Below are 21,225 nucleotides of genomic sequence, written 5' to 3' on the forward strand. Positions count from 1 at the left end.
AGAATGTCACAGGAGCTCTTTGGGATGGGGATGGGGAGGAGAGGGGAGAGGATGGGATGGTGGGGTGGGATGGTCAATGTATAAACTACAGAAGAGTCACAGTCAACTGCACTGACACACCAGTGTCAGTATGAAGTTTTGTTAATCAGACACACGGTAGATATTGCAGGATCTTGTGGCAGGCAGCTCACTACTTCCGCCAGCCTGGGGCTCACCACTGAACAAAATAATGTGAGGGACATTGCTGCCTCGACGGTGTTTTTTTTTTTAAATAGCATAAAAACACCTCAGTCCTTAATTATGCTACCGTGTGAGCGAACAACCCGAATAGTAACTATCACCCCACTGCTGGGGGATGGAATGTGAGGGTTAAACACGGACAGCACATTTTTTTAAAAAAGGTTCAAAATAGTTGGTCAACCATGCACATTACAGGCCCAAGAGTCATGGGACCCAGGCTTACTAGTTCTTTTAATCATCAAAGCTGGGTGGCCAAAGTTAGACATTCAAATAAATGGTCCATTTTGATAGATGCTTGTTGGCATTGTTATTAATATTGGCAATTATTAATATGGGAAACCACCAGACACCAATTTAAACATAATTTTTTTTATTAAACCCAAAGGCCAAATGACTAATTTATAAAATTGTTCTAAACAGCCTAAAAATAAGCAGCTACTGCACCCAATACACTAACAAAGTATTCATAAGCATGTGATGAGTATACTTACGGTAAACAGCCTGATTGCAGTGTGCACCAGGTAGGGCTGACAACACCTTCAAATTCATAATTCATGTTTAACAAACAAGTGATGTCGTTGCCAGTCACTGCCTTCAGCTGCAAACCAATTTGAGACAGTTCACCCATGTTCCAGTCTTAAGCCCACTAAGATTTACAGCTGCCTTTCTTCCCAAGGCCTTTCCTCCTCTCCATCTTGCTGACCAAGTGTTTGTCCATTGCACCTAGGGTTGCCAACTTTCTAATTGCACAAAACCCGCCCGCCTTCTGCCTTGAAGCCCTGCCCCTGCTGTGCCCCTTCTCTGAGGCCCACCCCCTATTAGCTCCCTTCCCCCGTCCCTCGCTCTCCCACACCCTCACTCACTTTCACCAGGCTGGGAGTGTGGGAGGGGTGGGAGGGCTCTGGCTGGGGGTGTGGGCTCAGGGAAGTTTGGGGTGTGGGAGAGGGCTCTGGGCTGGGATAGGGGTGTGGGGTGTGGGAGGGGTGTGAGCCCTGGGCTGGGGGTGTGGGCTCTGGGTGTGGCCATAAATGAAGGGTTCAGGGAGCGGGACAGGGTTCCAGGCTGGGGCAGAGGGTTGGGGGGGCAGTTAAAGGCTCCAGCTGGGGGTGTGGGCTCAGGGGTGGGGCCAGGGATTATGGGTTTGGGATGCAGGAGGGGGCTGCAGGCTGGGGCCGAGGGGACCCCTCCTGCACCCAGACTCCCTCCCAGAAAGAAACTCAGCTAACAGCTGTTCTAAGGTAAGAATTAGGCTGTTTTGAATTAACTTCACTATATTCTACATGTTTTAAGACTGAAATGTAACCACAGAACAGCTTTATGTTAATTAAAAGGCGAATTAGTACAGCGTTAATAGCCTCGATGCCATAATTGTGATAATTGCCCAACAAAAATCGCAGGCAGACAGCAATTATATTTTTATTATTTATACTTATTTATTTGTACTAAGGTGATACTGCCCATGTTCATCTGGGGTACCGGATGTCAGTGCCTTTTAAATCTGGTATTAGACAGAGTTGTGTTTTAGCCCCTGAACTCTTTTACTGGGCAATGGATTTCATAATGCAGCATTCCATCAGGTCTATCGGCATTGAGACTGGTGATCGCTCATTCACAGCCCTTGACTACGCTGATGATGATCTTTTATTACAGAGCCCCGACAGCATATGGAGACACTCCAGCATATGGAGAAGGAGTCAGCTAAGATTGGTCTCCATGTTTTATGGTCAAAGACAAAAATGGAAAATCTAGTCCCATGCCCACCTGCGACTCCAATTTCTTTTAACAATGAAACTGCCAAATCGGTTTACAGCTTTTGCTATCTCAGTTCTATACTTAGCAGCTCCTCCAATTATCACTCAGAGGATCTCCATCAGATTGGCATCGCAGCATCTGCCATGGGCCATTTACAACGGATATGGAATCAACATCATTGTAGTATGACAACCAAGTTCAGGATTTATTCAAGCTGTGTCCTTCCCATACTTTTGTACGGCTGCAAAACATAGACACTATGCCACGCAGACTGGACAAAACTGGAAGACTTTCCACACAAAATGACAATGTCAGATATTGGGCATAAAGTGGAATGACTTCATCTGTAATGCAGATGTTCATGGTCATTCGGGTTTGCAGACTACTGGGGCCATTGTCCACAGGCGGTGCCTTACACGTTTCAGACATGTTGCAAGGATGCCACAAGACGTTCCAGCAAATGCCATTCTCCGGGTGGCTTGTAACATCCAGGATAAAATTCCACCAACTGAGGGGTGGAGGCGACCCAGAGGCACCCCCCCCCATTACATGGGTTCATCAAGTCTGTTCCAATGTTGGACTCTCAGGCCGGCAAGCCTTTGCAGTTGCTCAGGAATGCAACAAATAGTGAACGATCACTACAGCCGACTAGCTGGCTAAGCGTTGAAGAAGAAGCATTTGAATGAATCATTTCTTCCAATCCATGCAAGTGCCTGTGCATTTGCCAAAAGCCATTTAGATGAATCTGCGTCTACCATCCCTAAGTTTAACCCTCCTTGGAGAGTCATCCTAATGGGTAACGGTGAACCTAGTATCACTGACTCCTTCATCTACCCATTTCATCCTCAGCACATCACCAATAGTTGCAGATGCTGTTATTAAGGACAGGCACTTCTGACTGTGCCTCCTTAGTCCTCTGTTAGAGTTACAGGGCTTTTTACAGCACTGCAGGTGCCCTCCCTAAAGTCCAATGGTGTCTTTGTAAAATGCCAAATACACATAAGGACACAACTGACTTGCACAGAGCTTTCATCAGCAAACTCTACATAAGTAAATTAATGGAACTGAATGAAGGTACATTTACTTTATCATGCTTTACTTTCCCTTTCTGTGTGTGGCTGGACTCAGGGAGAGGGGCAGTGGTTCAGTAATTCCCAATGGTAGCATTGCCACCGGTCCTTATCCCCTCAGTCAATTGGTTACTAGTTGGTTGAGGCCAAAGTTAATAATGATGCAGGCAGTTCAGATAGGACTTCTTCAGCTGAAGGATGTTTAAACTATGTAGGCAATTGCTGGCAGGATCATGGCTCCTTCACTCTATTAATAGTATCAGAGGGGTAGCCATGTTAGTCTGGATCTGTAAAAGCAGCAAAGAGTCCTGTGGCACCTTATAGACTAACAGACGTATTGGAGCATGAGCTTTCATGGGTGAATACCCACTTCGTCTACATGCAGCCGACGAAGTGGGTATTCACGCACGAAAGCTCATGCTCCAATATGTCTGTTAGTCTATAAGGTGCCACAGGACTCTTTGCTACTCTATTAATAGTTACTAAATGTGGAATATCTCTTGCATGGCAAAATATATGCACCTTCTTCCTTCCTTAGCCATCTCCCCCTAAAGAAGTCCTGTTTATAAACCCTCACTAAGGAAAGGCCATGGAAGATGGTCACAATTGGATGAGCGCACTGAGATTTTTGTGTGTGCTTGGTATCTAGTTATTTGGTTATCTGAATTTGCAGAAATTCCCAAGGAAACTAGGAAATCTAAAGCTTTCCTTACTTTTATGCCAATTTAAACTTCATTCTCATTCACTGTTACATGATTTATCTTCTATAACATGAATTTTAACTTAATTTTAAAGTATACAATTACGAACAACTCTGTGACTGCTTTGGTGGCGATGGTAGGGCTCCATTGGTCCAGAGGGGGATGGACTATTCTTTAGCATGTTCATACTACTTAAGTGTCCTGATTGTTATAAGAATGCATTTAAAGCGTGCTTCGCTGATTTAATTTTTAAATTCTTTGAAAACCTGTAGTACACATACTTGTAATAGAATAACTAATGTGGCATAGCATTTACACTGCACAGTCCATCTGCAAAGTGCCTTGCACACAACTTAACTATGCAGAGCACATGGCAAGTGGCCCAGTATTGGTAAGAGAGCGTCACATGCCAACCCCATTAGCTAGATTATTAGGATTAGGATGGTGATATATGGTTTGGTTTTGTTTGAAATTAATGGTAAAATGGAGCAGGGGAAGGGGAAAGGCCACTGAGGAAAAGAGCAAGCCAATCGACACCCCCCAAAAAAAATCAAATCCTGTGACCATGTAGCATATAGACAAGTGGCTCCATGTTGTTGCCTCTTTTGGTCTGAGTGGTTAGGCAATATTCAGGGCCTTGCCATTGTTTCTGTTAGGTGGAGAAATTGAAGCCAGTCAGGTGGTTCCATGGTGCAGTCCTGCTTATTTAAAAAGAATGCATATAAGTTCCTAAAAGCAGCAAAGAATCCTGTGGCACCTTATAGACTAACAGACGTATTGGAGCATATAAGTTCCTGTTTCCCTGAAAACGCAGGCACAAACAACAGGAGGCAGTTTATTTGCTCACAAATCCAAGCCTGACTTTCCCACCAGCACTCTGCCCAAAAGCAGCTCTCTCCTGGCTTCCTCTCCGGGCCACGTTCACCAGTGTTTCTCTTGCTTTCTCCTAGCATTCTGCTTCTGATACAGGCACACACAGCTGCGAGCCAAGGAATGCCTTAACCCCCTGCATTGTAATCAGTTCACAGGGAAACCCCTCTTATGCACAAGTTAGTCCTTGTTCAGGCCTTCCATGTAGCCTCTGATTTCGGCTTCTATTATTTCAGCCATCTTACTTCATAAAGGCGCTTAATTGCTTTTTTCATTTAGCCAGAATGAAGGGCAGCAAGCACATGCGTCAGCTTCAGCAAGGTCTATGATTGCCCATAAATCACATACACTTGCTGGCAGGTTCCAACACCCACCCTCCGGCATAACAACATATATTCTGAATGTAGTGCTCACGCGTCAAGAGATGTAGCCTGGAAACTAATGTGTAAATTCATAAAGATTTCATTGGTATTTATACCTACATAGTGTAGTGCCCAGTAAAGTGCAACATCATTCAGTTCCTACTAAACAGTCTTTGCTAGGCATTCATGATCTGAAAGCTGGATGGATGCTTTACTGCTATATTGAATCTAAAATGACTCCCTTTAGTCATTCATTAGTGAAAAGTAGCAGATACACTACAGAACTTGTTAGAGCAAAACACTTGAATTTTGGCCAAAGCCTGAACAAACAGCCTTTGTACTGTGGTTCTGTAAAGGGATCCAGGAAGAGACTTCCCCTCCCCGAGCCAGACCACACTCAGCGCTGCTCCAGTGTTAGTACTGCAGGCTCAGGGCTGCAGTACTGTCCAGTTCAGCTCTATGCTTCCCCTTTTCAGAGGAGTTTGGCCAATAGCTCTGCATAGCTAAGGAAGCACTGGCAGCACTCTCCTCCCAGTTCTCAAACTGCTGCACACTGCCACTCAGGGTTGGGCTACACTTGCAAGTTAGAGTGCATTAAAGCAGCCCCAGGCACCCTAACTTATGACCCGTCCACACTGGCAAGGCATTTAGAGTGCCTGGACTCTGCAGCTGGAGCGCTCCTGGTAACACCTCCATGAGAAACATAACGTTTGCTGCGCCCCAGCGTCAGTGTGAACGAGGTGTTGCATTACTGCACTTTGATCGGCCTCCAGAAATGTCCCATAATTCCCTTAAGTGAAGTGGTCACTCTTGTCATTGCTTTGAACTCGGCTGTAGGAATGCGGCTATCCCCTTTCAAAGTTCCGTTTCTGACAGCCGGCATGCTTATCTGCTCTGGGACAAAGTAACCATTAGTGCAGAATGTTGCTGCTGTGAGTGTGTATGACAGCGAGGCGGGGGAGGAGGGGGAGAGGGGGCTGCTGCTGTCTAAATTTACAAGACAGCATGCTGACATGCTCTCAGCCAGGGGCGGCTCTATGTATTTTGCCACCCCAAGCACGTCAGTCAGGTGGCATGCCTGCAAAGGTCTGCTGGTAACGCACATTCAGCAGCATGCCTGCGGGAGGTCTGCAGGTCCCGTGCCTTCAGTGTACTTGCCGCCAAATGGCTGCCAAAACCGCGGGACTGGCAGACCTCCCGCAGGCATGCCGCCAAAGGCAGCCTAACTGCCGCCTTCATGGCAACTGGCCCGCCGCCCCCGCCGCGTGGCTTGCTGCCCCAGGCACGTGCTTGCTGCACTGGTGCCTGGAGCCACCCTTGCTCTCAGCCCCCCCAAAAAACCCACTCTCTCTCCCCCCACATACACACAACACAGTCCCTGTCACACTCCACCCTCCTCCCCCATTTGAAAAGCACATTGCAGCCACATGCATGCTGAGATAGCTACCACAATGCACTGCTCTCTGTGGCGTTGCAAGAGCTGCTAATGTGGCCACACCAGTGCGCTTGAATCTGACAGTGTGGACACTCGGCAGCGCTTTCCCTGTTGTGCTCTCCGAGGGCTGGTTTAACTCACAGTGCTCTACATCTGCAAGTGTAGCCGTGCCCTCAGAGCCTGCAATGTGGCACAGAGGGTGGGTGGGGGCTTGTGCCAGGTTGACCTGTGCTGCCTCATCCCATGCTGCAAAACTGGGCTGGTTTTCTCCTGCATTTAGGGGTGGAGCAGAATGTTGTCCTTAGAAGTTTAATTTTTGACAGTGTAATAATATTACAGTACAATAACTGAAGAAAACCTCTATTTCTGGCAATGAGAGCACTGCCGTATTGCTGCAGTATTGAGAATAGTATTTCATTTACATCATTGTTGTTCTGAAAATGAAAGCTACATTATTCTTTTGTTTTCCTGTGTGATGCTCTATGAAGATCACAACTTCTTTTAAAGAATGGTGCAAGTCATTCCACTTAGGAAAGAAACAAAGCATCACGTACCAATTCTGTAAAGAAAATGTTTTATTTAAAGTGTTAAATACCATCACCAGAATGAATTTGATTTACATTAGTTGGTGTTCATTACAGGCCTAATCTGCCCTTTTTTCCCCAACTGTAATTCCCTTTAACTTTTAAAACGTACTATGTACAAGACAGCAGTGATCACTGGAATAGTGCTATTTACATGACTAAATCATAAGTAGAGTTGCAGATGTGTGACAATTAAAAAAATTACATTAAATTTTAAAATAAATACTGCATAATGCAAGTATGTACAATCCTTCCATATGGTCATATCCTCCTTTTCAAAATTAGAAATAATTTATAGAGGCATATGCATAAAAGAATGTGTGACTGCATCTGATAGTATTAGGAAAACAGTTTTGTACTTTTTTTAATTCTGGGGGATATCGTAGACTGTATGTCTTTAGCATTTATTTGTTGCTGGTACACAGGTGTCTAAATTATTTCAATAAACATAGTTTTACCGGTCTGTTCATTAACTTAACATTCATCCATCATATAATCTCAGAATGACAAGACACAGTCTTGATGTGTATCATATTGCACCACATAAAGGAAAAGGCATATAAAGTGATACTGTTGTTACTTTTATGAAACATGGACAGTTTTCTGATGGGCACCATTAATAGATTTTCAAACAAAATCAGAATAATTCTGTGTGCATGGCCTTAATTTAAAGTTAAATGCAATGTGTATTTCTAAAATTATTGCAAGTTTTCACCATTAAATAATAATTATGTATTAAAGGCATATAAAGACCAAGAAAAAAAGAGAAAGTTTATCATTAAATGTTAGCCAGTTACCTTCCCTTTAAATATGAGAAGTGAATGCGCAATCTAGACTTGCAGCCCCACCCAATGGTAATAAATGCCTACTACATGGAGACAGATATTTTATAATCTGTTGACTTTGCATTTAGGCTTGTGATGATGGTGTCAAATAACTGTTCGATGGTACATCTACTTTCTTTAAGGCAACTACAAATCAAAGTCTGACATTTTTATGGCAGACCGATGTTCACTAATTACATTGTTACCATCACAAATATAGACCATGAAAAACTGAACTTTACAGCAGAAGAGTTATGAAGAATTAATAATCTTTGTTGGTTATCATGACTCCAAATATGTAGCAATTTGTTTGTCTCAGTGCAAATGAAACTGCTGAAATTTAGTTCCTAAAAATCAAACATTTGGTTCATTTTTTTTCTCTCTCCAAAACCTTCAAGAAATTATAATTCAACCCTTGAATGAATGATGCTGGTGCTGAAAACAAATTTATTGAAGACATATTACAATGGCCACATGATTCCAGTATTTTTGCTGTAGAATTCAATTTGCAGGTGAGAAAAAAATGAAAATAAGTTACCATGCACTGTACAATTAATTGCAAAAAGTTCAAATATCTTCTTTATCAAATACATGCTGAATTACTTTAATGAATCCCAAGCCATGTTGCAAAATCCTTTTCAACATGCTTGAAAAAAGTAAGCTCTTAAACAATATTTTTGACCAAGAATTCAGAAATGCAAAACAATCTGCAACTCTGAACCAAATATGGGGCATAAGAAAGTAATAAGTCAAAAGGTAGCAGTTTTAGGCTATAATGGATCATCCTGGAAAATAAGAGGGAGAAAAAGAGCCAAAGGAAGATTCAGAAGAGAGAGAAAGGAGGAAGAAGTGTACAATTTGCACATAATGTTGAACTTTACAAGGCTTGTACCTTTTACATTTAAATAAATTTAATATATTACACTTATTTCTTGTCACATAAACAGAATTTTAAATATTAGCTAGAAATTATCTTTTATTTTTAATATATGTCTGCAAAAACACAGATCATGATTGGTTTAAAGAATGATAAACATGGTGTCTTTGTATCACCCTGTTGCATTCTCTCCCCTTTAAAACCATGCACTAGTGAAATTTACTTTTAAAAATAATATAAATTGTTGAAAATGGCTGATTTATTCTTTTTTTGCAAGTTGCAGCCCCAAGAAAATAATTTAAGTGTTCAGCTAAATCTGTGTCCATGCAAAAAAGTTTCTTTAATTTCATACAGTACAGTATATCCAAAGAATTTTATTTTTCAGAGACTCCATCATATCTGGGGTTTCACTGTAGCGATAGCTGGAGTTATGAAGCCTGCCACTATAACTTTTAAAGCATTCTAGTACGAAGAGTTTTCTCTGGTCTTTGTTCCATATGACAGCTGACTTTTCTTTTTCGATGGTCTTACATTCTTCTGTTGTTCTTCTGATGTCTACTATTCCACTGACTTGTAACATGGCTTCATAGGGGAGGGGTGTAGCTCCATTTCTGTGGCATAACCAGGCTTGGGGTAGGAGCAATTAAAAGGGAGCAACAAAATAGATATGCCATTGAAAAGGACTTTTGTTGCATGAAACACATTGATTCTTTTAGTTTAATCCATGGCTTCAGATTGGACCAAAATTTAAGTGTCACTGATCTCCAAACCTGTTAGTTCTTTACAGCTCCACTCTTTCACCTGAGGGCCTTCCTTAGTGCACAATGTGTGCAACTTCCTCTGAGAACACAGGATCGCTTGGTAGCCCTAGAAACAGGCTCAGAAGACACAACATTAAGCATGCAGTGTTACCAGGGTTTGCGACCTGTAATTTTTTTTTGTAACGCTGGTTGCTATGACAACAGTTTCACAGCTGCTATGAGCGAGCATAAGAAGGTCCTGTTGAACTTTCAAGAGATGACTGGGAAGCTCTTCTAGTCAGAGGAGCCAAAGTTGGATCTACTAAGGAGGAAGGGGGGAAAAGTTTGAACCATCCAATCACCATATTTGACAAGTCCAGTTCATCTAAAAGTATCTGTGCCACTCCCATAAAAGATTTGTGATCCATACGTCCATAGTCACCCCAAACAATTATCTGTTGGTAAAGGAAACAAAAGATAGAGACGTTTCAGCAACAAATATGAAAGCTGTGATCTGATGCAACCAATTCTTCAGATGTAACCAGTTACCTATTCACAAACAACAACCCTAAAGAAAGATGGTCTGTTGGACTTTTGGCATGGTCTAGCCCTGGTTCTGCTATAGTGGTGCAGCCATAGAAGTCCTCTGGGCTGTAAACCTATTTAATCATGTTAAATAAGAACTAAAAGATTGAGACCCAGTGTGAAATGAACCCATTTATCATCCAAATTCATCCAAAATATGCTTGTACTAATGCCACCCACACAGTTTAATGGGTGGCTGAATCCACAAAGTGCTGGACAGCTTTGGAATGGAAGGGGGAATATACCGAGAGCTAGATCCCCTCTCTCCCTGAGCACTCCACCACCTACTGCCCAGCCAGAGGGAGATGGGAATAGACTGGTTCCTTGCTCCCCACAATCATTAATTTCAACAAGGGTCCAGGGTTTCTTGAGCCTCTTGCTCCATTTTAGCTGAGCCCACCTGCCCTCCCAGTAGTTATATAATATAGGAACTGTGTTTCTAGGATGCCATGGAACTGTTTTAGAGGTCAGGAAGGATTTTTTTCCCTGTCTGTGTCCAACTGGCTGAGGCTTATTAGGTTTTTTTCGCTTTCCTTGTAGCATTATGGAGACACAGTCAGGTTACACAGGAACAGGAGTTAGAAATTTGTATGACTGTTTAGCTCATCACAACTTGCAACCACTGTACAGTGCAGATAAAAGGCCAAAAGGGCCAATGACTAGAAATCAGAGAACTGGGATTTCGTTGGTGAATCTCAGACCTATGGGAAAAGGGGAGACCTGAAGACTTTGCAGACCGAGGTCCCTTTTTGGTACCTTCTGTCCCCTTTACAAGAGGGGAGGGTGAGATGATTCAGCAAAGTGAGCTGAACCATAGGGCTAAGCAGTGGAAAGTCTACCCTGTGTTAAGGAATATCTGATAGGAGCCCTGTAAACCCCACACTGGACCCAGTTAAAGGCCTAGTACAGGGATATGGGGCAGATAACACCCCACTTTGGTATTAAAGGTTAATAAAATTGTGGCCTTACAATTAAATCCATCCCTGTGCCTGTTCTCATTTGCCTGTGTGTCCTGATCAGTGTTCATGCAGCACCTCTTACTGGCTAATCATCAATAGAGCAAAAGTCATTCCTATGGTAGCCATCTGCTCAGCAAGGCTTTGAGATAACAGGACTCATAGAACGAGGCGTGGAAGGAAGTCTTGGGCTCATTCAGTGAGAATTGTACAAGTGACACATTTTCAGATAGACAAGAATATTGATGTAAATTACCTGTAAAACTTTTCCTTGGGGGCTGTCTTCAAATGACAAAAGTTGCTGATAAAGAGGTTCAAGCGTTTTTCTTGCTACCTTTGTTTTCTTTTTGGCTATGCAGGCTCCATTTTCTAATAGATACACCTTTACATATGGTGCTTAGAGGGGAAGAAATGAAGAAGAGTAAGTGAAAGGCTAATCCAGATTTTGCAAGCTAGTTGCAATGTTCTATCGCCTTTTGCTGAGTCCTGTCATTTAGTAGATAAATACCTTAATTAAACAAGTGCTCAAATATAGTATTCAGTAACTATGAACCTTTATCCTTATGTAACATATTCATGTCTATCAGATTACAAACCTTCTCTATATTTATCTCTCTTTTGGTACTGTCTACTTTATGAATCAATTCAGTTTTTTAACTGAAAAAAATCAAACATTTCTTCAATGAACAGTATGTGCCACAAAACTGATCCAAAGCCCATTAAGTAAATAAAGGACACAGATTTCAATGGGCTTTGGGTCAAGCCTCAAGTAGTTTATGCTTTCAAATAATCTGCAAGACAAAAAGCTGTGGAGAGAAAGATTCTAAACTGATTTCTATTTTGACAGAAGAACTTGCTAAACATGTCACTGGATTGTCCCCTTCATTCAACACTGTATACTAACATAGTAGGACAATATATTGTAAAAAGAGAAGAAAATAAACATCAAGTATCTGTCTGCTTTCTAAGTTATGTATCTGTTCCAAGCATTTTGTTAACTTCCTCCTCTCCCTTAAATTACTTATGTCACATCTTCAACACATGCTTCCTTTCCCTTCCCTATAGGCAAGGAGGCATTTGCTGTTATTAAAATAGCTGTAGTCCTTTACTGCGAGCCCAGAGCACAGCACCACCAAAAACATTCGCTGTTAACATTTTCTCCGGACGTTGGGGCTGAAATGAAATCTTTTTATGTACATGTACAGGTCAGTACATTTTTACTTTGCAATGTACAACCAATGCTATAACCCACTACTATTGGCTATTTGTTAATAGATTTCACTCAACTTGAACAGTGAAGCCTCAGAAATTTTTCTGCAGACAAAACTTAGTGTGTTAGCAAGGTATTCCTATTCACATAAATGTGTTCTTCTTTTCTTACCTGGCAGTGTCTTTGAACCTGGTTTTACAACAAGGCCACGAGCTCGTATTATTTCTACCTCCAACTGTCCTTTTTTGTCCATCATTCCTACCTGGATATCACCTGGGAGAGGAAAATATTGAGACATTGCAATTCAAGAACATCCAATCATATATAAACTAGTGACATGTTATGGAATTAATGTATGACATCTTCTTTCTTTCACATAACACCAACAAAGTCAATAAGGAATTAACTATAATAGATACTTTTTAGAGATTTTTTCCCACTGCTATTTGAGGTCCTGTATAGTACAAAACCCACTACAGATAATATTCTCATCTTGGTTTCTCTCCCCTAATCCAAATTAAATTTCGTTTCCCCTTTACATACACTTCAGTGAGCTAAGAGTCACTAAAAGAGCCATTAAAATACATTTGTAAAGCTGTTGCAAACTATTTGCATCATGCTATTAGTTTAAAAAAATATGCATCGAAAGATGTTTGTACATTTAAAGATTATATGAACAATAACTACAAATGTTTGCATTTAAATAGCACTTTTCACTTGACAATCTCCAGCTGCTCATACCAGTGGGTAAGTAATAATATCCCCATTTTACAGATGGGAAACTTAGGCCTGGTCTACACTGGGGGGGGTCAAACTAAGGTACGCAAGTTCAATTCGCGTAGCTGAACTCGAACTACCTTAGTTCGAACTACTCACCCGTTCAGACGCCATTCGCGGTGGTGGAGTTCCGGAGTCGACGGGAGCACGTTCGGAATTCGATATATCACGTCTAGATGAGACGCGATATATCGAACTCCGAGACGTCGGACGCTACCTGCCGACCCGGCCGGGTAGTATAGACATAGCCTTAGGTACAGAGAGATTAAGGACCGAATTTTCAAAACCACACCTCTAGTTTTGAGTATCTGAATATTTCAGTAAGTAACTTTAGTCACCTAGGTCCTGATTTCAGAGCTGTTGAGCATTGACAACAATAACCAATTTCATCTGAAGATGAGGTCGTGATAGGTGGAAGACACTTCTGAAAATTTGGCATTTGGTGACTTGTTCAAAATCACACAACAAGTCCATGGCATGGCCAGAACTAGAACTCAGCTCTCTTGATCCCTATTACTGTTCTTTAATTACTAGATCACAAAGATTATGCTGAAACTGCAAGACATGAATTCTTACCCATAGATGGTGTCGCCAGCGTTTGGCGTCCTACTAGCTGGGCAGGGCCAAGTCCATCTAGAAAATCACTGAATTGGCTGTCAGAGGCCAACCGCACACCTGGGAAGATCAGACTAAAGGAAACAGAACAGTTTAAATTACCAGTTTGCAAGCTCTTTTTAACAACCTCAACCAATGGCAACTCAGGCGCCAGTACACAGTTGATTAGGATGATCTAATTCTCATGTTCTTTCCTCCATTATGACATTTCTCCATCTTACTCCTTTTTTGTTACATCAAAGATATTGTTAATTCCTGCGGTATTAATAAGGGCGTGGATTCCACAAGGTACTTAAGCACATATTTAACCTGAAGCATGCGAGCAGTCGCACTGAAGTAAAGTTTTTGGCAAATATTTGTTTACATTTTTAAATGAACTCACTTTGACTGTGTTTGCTTTCTACAAATACTCAAGCAAATGAATGCAAGTAATGTCAGAAATGTTTGGTGAAATAGTGAACTTTAATTGAGCATGCAAATATTCATGGAAACAATTTTCAGAATCACATGCATGTGTATTTGCACCTGAAAACTCTTCTTATCTAATCAGGGAAGAGAAATACACCATAAGGCTTATATAATTAAACAAAAGAACTCAAATTTCATATACTAAAATTTGCCCATGAACAACTACAGACCAAAAATTAGCCACAGAAATTATCTGGTTAATAACTAATACTTTTGACACAATCTTTCTGTGGATGATTTATGAACAGAAAAAAGAGGAAAAATGGGTCAAATTCATTATTCATTACAAATTATTTTCACAGCTCTAGCCACATAAAAATTATGTACTTTGATACAACAAGCTCTGTAGAGTATATTGCTTGGTAGAGTATACCACATTCATATAAACCATACTTTGTAAGACATTTGTGTAAACTATTTGTGCAGATTTTATTTAAAGAATTATTTAACTTGGGCCCTCTTGAAAAAGCAAAGTGTAGGAAGTTAAAAACATAGGGACAAATCTTTACTCTTGCCCATGCAAAAACACACAAAGGGTCACCCTGATGACTTTCTAACAGGTTGTGTCAGTATAAGCAGGGGTATTTGGAAAAAGAAGTAGGTTCAGATTATAGAATGTGTGGATCATGGAAGATGTGCTAGAGGTCCTCTGCCTGAAGTAGGTTTCACAGAATAGAAAGACTCCTAATGGCAGATTCTCCACCAGGTTACAAGAGGTATGATGCACTTAGTACACCCATCTGTATTCCTCCCAACCTGTACACTCAGATCCTATACCGAATGAGAACTGTCTGCAGGTCTTAGTGATGGTGCTGCAAAGTGACACTAACAACTGACACATAGGCGGTAGGAGATCCCTCCATATACAGATCATAGAAGAACATTTTAGACATGCATCCGACGAAGTGGGTATTCACCCACGAAAGCTCATGCTCCAATACATCTGTTAGTCTATAAGGTGCCACAGGACTCTGCTATTTTAGACATTATTTTTACTCGGAAAACCTCCCACAAGCAAACTGATTTAAATGGGAGTTTTGCCCTGAGTATGGACTTTAGGATTCGGCTCCTGTTTTTTTGTAGGACTAGTGTAGTGGAGAAACACAAGAAAAGAACATCATAACCAGTCAATCTTACTCACTTTCCCTCAGAACTGTAGCTGTTCATGCTGCCATCTGTAGATTCCCGGCTGGCCTGACGTGTCATCCAGTTTCTCATTTCCACAGCCAGCCCAGTCTCTGTGCTTCTCTGGACAGTGCTCCGCAGCTTCTTACCACCAGCTTCTGTAAAAACAGACCAAAACACTTAGTGGTATCTCACTATAATAAATAGATTTACTTAGAGGGCAATAATATAGACAATACACATTATAGAAGGATGCCAAAGTAGGAATATACAAATATATATTAAAATATTGTGCACATATATTTGAGCAACAGACACTTTGACACAACAATCAGCAGACTGTGATATTGTATATCTTTTTTAATATATTGGTTCTACGAGTTGCTGTTTTTTATGCCAGCTTTGAGAGAACGAGAACATAAAAACCCTTGAAATATATTCAACTCACAAAGGTAATTAGATTTATTACATACACAATTGAGTGTACTTACAAATATTTTGTCCTTTCTATCTCTATACCTAAATGTAGACATCAGTGCTTACATATGTTCTATTTTAATTTTAGATACTGAGACAGACAGACAAAGAAGAAAAAACGAATAAAGTAGAATTTGGGTGTAGTGATTTGACATTAGGGATTATGATCTATTCTCCAGGTGCCACACTTGTTGATAGCCTTGACAAAAAAGCTAAGTACTGAAGCGGCATAGAGAGTGAACTTCCCTCTTTCATGACTAGAGGTGGTTATTCCAAGTTGTGTCTGAGGTGCTATAGTATCTCTAATTCCAGCGAAGGGTGTAGGGAAGCTTGAATTCCAGTTGCTTGGCCCTGATCTATGGATAAATAGCTGACTTCAGCCTGTATACTGCCCAAGGCTTTTACTTTTAATCACTACAGTGATATGATGAATAATAGGACAATTAACTTTGCTGCAAAATTTTGGCCACTCATATGAATTTAGCATCCAATAAAGGAAAATCAGTTTTTGCTACATCAAAACTAATTACATCCATCAATATCAATAAACATAAATACAAGAACTAAGAGCTTTGTATTAGATCTGAAAAATGAAGGGCAAAGGGTGACAACTTCATTTATATCTGCTTGTACTGTTCCAAGTGTCTACTGGTTTTATTATTTAGATTAAACTAATGGAAGTTGACAGCCAACTTCCAACATTGGTCCAGAATTGATCTAAAATCCAGTTACTATGACAGGAACAAAAGAATATTCTTACACAGCTACATGACCAAACAGGCATTTATCTATTGTACATTGCATTACAGTGGAGGCCACATAAAAGGTTCACAATACCGGAAACCCCATACTCTTCACATTATGAGATATTACACTCTTTAAAAAAATGTTTTTTTCCCCATTCAGTGTTAGTTTTTGTTCAGTTTATATTCAAGTACTGATCATTCCCAAATCAGTGTTGTTATACTCTCTAATGCAAACAGGATAGAACACTTCCACTGTGCATGATTCTACAAGGTCACTATAATACACCTTCAGAATGGTCTTTTGGTCTTGTCGTTAACTGTTATTAATCATGTAAGGAAGAGTGACAATTCTAAATCTATTTGCCTTGACTCTTCAACAAAACTTACATTAAGAATGAACACATATGTCGCAACTTGATTTACTGCAAAATTATGGAAGAGGCAAAAGAATAATCAGAGCAACAGCTGCTCAAGGCTCAGCACATGTGCACCTATTGCACCAGCTGTTCTGAGTGTGGCTATTGTGGTTTCTCATTTTAAAATATTCTTCTTTTCCCCTATCCATTTTATCTGAAACAAGTGACTCAGGGTACGTCTACACTACAAGACTATTTCGAATCTACTTAATTCGAATTTGTGGAATCGACCTTATGAAGTCGAATTTGTGTATCCACACTAAATACACTAATTCGACTGTCTGAGTCCACAGTAACGGGGCCAGCGTCGACTTTGGAAGCGGTGCACTGTGGGAAGCTATCCCACAGTTCCCGCAGTCCCCGCTGCCCAGTGGAATGCTGGGTAGAGCCCCCAATGCCTGCTGGGGGAAAAAATGTGTCGAGGGTGGTTTTGGGTAACTGTCATCATTGAACCGTCACTCCCGCCCTCTCTCCTTGAAAGCGCCGGCGGGAAATCTGTTCGCGCCCTTCTCTGGTCGGTTACAGCTCGGACGCCACAGCACTGCGAGCATGGAGCCCGCTGCGATCATCGCTGCACTTATGGCCGTTGTCAACTCCTCGCACCTTATCGTCCACCTCTTCCACAGTCAGCTGCTGAGAAATCGGGCGAGGAGGCTCCGGCAGCGCGGTGAGGACAGGAAGTCACAGAGTGGCGCAGACCTCTCACAAAGCAGGGTACGCCGCACAGTGGAGATCATGGTGGCAATGGGTCAAGTTCATGGTGTGGAACGGCGATTCTGGGCCCGGGAAACAAGCACGGACTGGTGGGACCGCATAGTGCTGCAGGTCTGGGATGAATCACAGTGGCTGCGAAACTTCAGGATGCGTAAGGGCACTTTCCTTGAACTCTGTGACTTGCTGTCCCCTGCCCTTAAGCGCCAGGACACCCGGATGCGAGCAGCCCTGACTGTGCAGAAGCGAGTGGCCATAGCCCTCTGGAAACTTGCAACGCCAGACAGCTACCGGTCAGTAGCGAACCACTTTGGCATGGGCAAATCTACCGTAGGGCTTGCTGTGATTCAAGTAGCCCACGCAATCGTTGAGCAACTGTTCTCAAAGGTAGTGACCCTGGGAAATGTCCAGGTCGTCATAGATGGCTTCGGCATGATGGGATTCCCAAACTGCGGTGGGGCTATAGATGGCACTCACATCCCTATCCTGGGACCGGCCCACCAGGCCAGCGAGTACATTAACCGAAAGGGCTACTTTTCTATGGTGCTGCAAGCACTGGTGGACCATAGGGGACGTTTTACCAACATCTACGTCGGGTGGCCGGGCAAGGTTCATGACGCGCGTGTGTTCAGGAACTCTGGTCTGTTTAAACGCCTCCAGGCAGGTAGTTTCTTCCCGGACCACAAAATAATGGTTGGGGATGTGCAGATGCCTACAGTGATCCTCGGGGACCCAGCCTACCCGCTAATGCCCTGGCTCATGAAGCCCTATACAGGCGAGAAGGAACAGTGAGAAGGAACTCTTCAACTACTGGCTGAGCAAGTGCAGAATGGTGGTGGAGTGTGCTTTCGGACGTCTCAAGGGGAGATGGCGGAGCTTACTGACTCGCTCGGACCTCAGTGAAAAAAATATCCCCGTTGTTATTGCTGCTTGCTGTGTGCTCCACAATCTCTGTGAGAGCAAGGGGGAGACCTTTATGGCGGGATGGGAGGTTGAGGCCAATTGCCTGGCTGCTGATTACGCTCAGCCAGACAGCCGTGCTGATAGAAGATCCCAGCGGGAAGCGCTGTGCATCTGGGAGGCTTTGAAAGATAGGTCCCTCGGAGAGCAGGGTAACCTATGATTCTCCAGTTGATTTACAGAGAAGCTGAACCTGAGCCTGTTTCAGTGACTGTTGACTTCGATCTGCGGTTACATACCCCGTTCTCCAGGTTTCCCCCCTTCCAACACACGTTTTAAAATAACTTTAATGGAACACTGATTATTAATAAAGTTTTCTTTAATTATGAATTCTTGTTCAAGGGTTGAAACATGGACGCGGACTGTGGTGGGTACGGTGTGCACTGATGTCCAGACCGCTTCTACACTAGAGGAATGACAGGCTCCTGCTCCTACAGCGGTCTCTGGGGGGAGGACGGTTGCAGGTGGGTGTGCAGGAAGGGGTGGGTTTGCAGGAAGGGGTGAGGGGTGCCGTCTTTGGGACGGAGTTTGGATGCAGGCTCTGGGCTGGGGGTTGGGGCGTAGGAAGGGGTGAGGGGTGTGTGGGAAGGGTGAGTATGTGTCCGTGGATGAGGGCTCTTGCTGGGGCTCAGGGCATCGGAGAGGCTCGTGGCTAGGGTGGAAGGGCATGGTAAGGGCAGCCTGCCTTGCCATTTGTGGATGGCAGGCACTAGGACCCTGGGGCAGCATACACCTCACAGAATGACCCTAGTGCCTAGTGACTGCAGTCTGTGTGTGTCCTGCTGTTGATCCTGCCCCCAAGTCTGTACCGTGGTAATGGAGGCTGTCCTATGCAATTAAAAAACCCCTCCCCCCCTTCACACAAAGTCTTCTGACAAGGAAAACATGACGGAAACAGTGAATAACAACAAACTACTTTTAATACTCAACTACACAGTGGGGGGATGAAACTTGGATTTGGGACTGGGTGATCCAGGAAGGGAAGCACTTCTCATACTTTAGAGAATGAGAGCTGTTTGGTACATGAGCGCTCTGCTGGGGTGGAATGACAGTTTTCACGGCCCCTAGCGCCCCTCCTTCTTGTGATTTTGGGTGAGGGGGGGACAGGACTTTGTGGCGGGGGAAGGCGGTTGCAGATACAGTTCAGGGGGGCTCTCTGCTCCTGCCTGCGGTCCTGCAGAACATCTACAAGGCGCCGGAGCGTGTCCGTTTGCTCCCTCATTAGCCCAATCAGCGTTTGAGTCGCCTGCTGGTCTTCCTGCCGCCACCTGTCCTCCCGTTCGCTGTGTGAGCCCTGGTGCTGACATAAGGTCTCCCTCCACTGTCTCTGCTCGGCCGCCTCGGCTCTGGAGCAAGCCATCAGTTCCGAGAACATGTCGTCCCTAGTCTTTTTCTTTCGCCGCCTAATCTGCGCCAGCCTCTGTGAGGGGGATGCCGGGGCAGTTCGTGAAAGAGCCGCAGCTGTGTGATGGGAAAAAGGAAGTGATTTCCTTGAAAAGATACATGTTTGCGAACACTGAACACAGTCTAGTCAGTTTCTGTGAACAAGACTATACAGGGCACCTAGTCTCACGAGCTCTCAGGACAAGTTCGAGATTTCGGAATACGCTTTCATTGGCTGCGGTCTTGCACAGGAGATTGGACAAGCGGGGCGGTACAGCTGAATCCGTGTAGCAGCCAGGCCTGGTAAGCACTACACTATAGGCTGCTTAACAGTTAATGGATAGCTGTGCCCTCCCGCTGAAGGCAATCTGTAAAGCATAAAGTCTGACCCTGTTCCAGCCCCTCGTGGCTGTGCCCGGGAAAGATCACTGTATGCTTTTCCTCTGCGGCCTCCAACACGTGGCTGTTAAACGAAGGTCATTGCTATGCAAAGTAAAAGTCAAGCATTCACAATAGTAACAGTACACTAATTGCCCTAATTAGATGCAGCAGTCGCCGAACAAGATTACCCTGAGGCGGGTCACTCGGAGAGAGAGAGAGAGGATGCTGCTAGAATCCCTGCACAGACCAGGACCGTACGCTGCAATGCTGGTGGAGGCAATGATTCCGCTGTACATTAGGATGGCCTGGCGCGGAAGAGTGTGCTTCCACGGAGCACCAAATAAGGCACCTCTCCCCAGGAACCTCCTGCGGAGACTTTTCGAGCTGCTCTCCGAGAGCTTCATGGAAGTGTCCCAGGAGGATTTCTGTTCCATCCCTATATGTGTGGACCTTCTCTTTATATAGTTTTTTAAGGAAAAGTTTTTATATAGTTTTTACATATTTTTTATTCCTGTTTTTAAAAAAATAAATGTTTCCATGTTTATAGCACTTACCGACTGATCCTTCCCCTGATTCTGAGTCCGGGTTAACGGCCGGGGAGGGTTGGTAGGGGATCTCTGTGAGGGTGATGAAGAGATCCTGGCTGTCGGGGAAAGCGGTATTGTAAGCGCTGTCGCCTGCGTCGTCCTCCACAAACCCTTCCTCATCTTCCCCATCGGCGAACATTGCCGAGGAACTGCCCCTCGACACTATCCCATACTCAGAGTACACGGTCACTGGTGGGGCAGTGGTGGCAGACCCACCTAGAATGGCATGCAGTGCCTCGTAGAAGCGGCATGTCTGGGGCTGTGCTCCGGAGCGTCCGTTTGCCGCTCTGACTTTTTGGTAGCCTTGTCTCAGGTCCTTGATTTTCACGCGGCACTGCGTTGTATCCCGGCTGTATCCTCTGAGTGCCATGGC

General features: G+C 43.4%; 1 protein-coding gene across 20 annotated transcripts in view; it reads right to left on the reverse strand.

Moving 5' to 3' along the window:
• Nucleotides 1-6,993: 6,993 nt before the first annotated feature.
• RIMS2 (regulating synaptic membrane exocytosis 2) overlaps nt 6,994-21,225 on the reverse strand; it is a 799,605-nt gene continuing 785,373 nt past the window's right edge. For all 20 annotated transcript variants that reach the window (XM_045004549.1, XM_045004555.1, XM_045004557.1 and 17 more), the window contains 5 exons: nt 15,208-15,349; nt 13,560-13,672; nt 12,378-12,479; nt 11,253-11,392; nt 6,994-9,910 (listed from right to left, as the gene is read on the reverse strand). In XM_045004549.1, the coding sequence (XP_044860484.1) occupies nt 9,692-9,910; nt 11,253-11,392; nt 12,378-12,479; nt 13,560-13,672; nt 15,208-15,349 (716 nt within the window). In that variant the 3' untranslated portion in view covers nt 6,994-9,691. The remainder of the gene's footprint in view (nt 9,911-11,252; nt 11,393-12,377; nt 12,480-13,559; nt 13,673-15,207; nt 15,350-21,225) is intronic.

Source organism: Mauremys mutica, chromosome 2 (assembly GCF_020497125.1).
Source record: "Mauremys mutica isolate MM-2020 ecotype Southern chromosome 2, ASM2049712v1, whole genome shotgun sequence".
NCBI classification, from domain to species: domain Eukaryota; kingdom Metazoa; phylum Chordata; order Testudines; family Geoemydidae; genus Mauremys; species Mauremys mutica.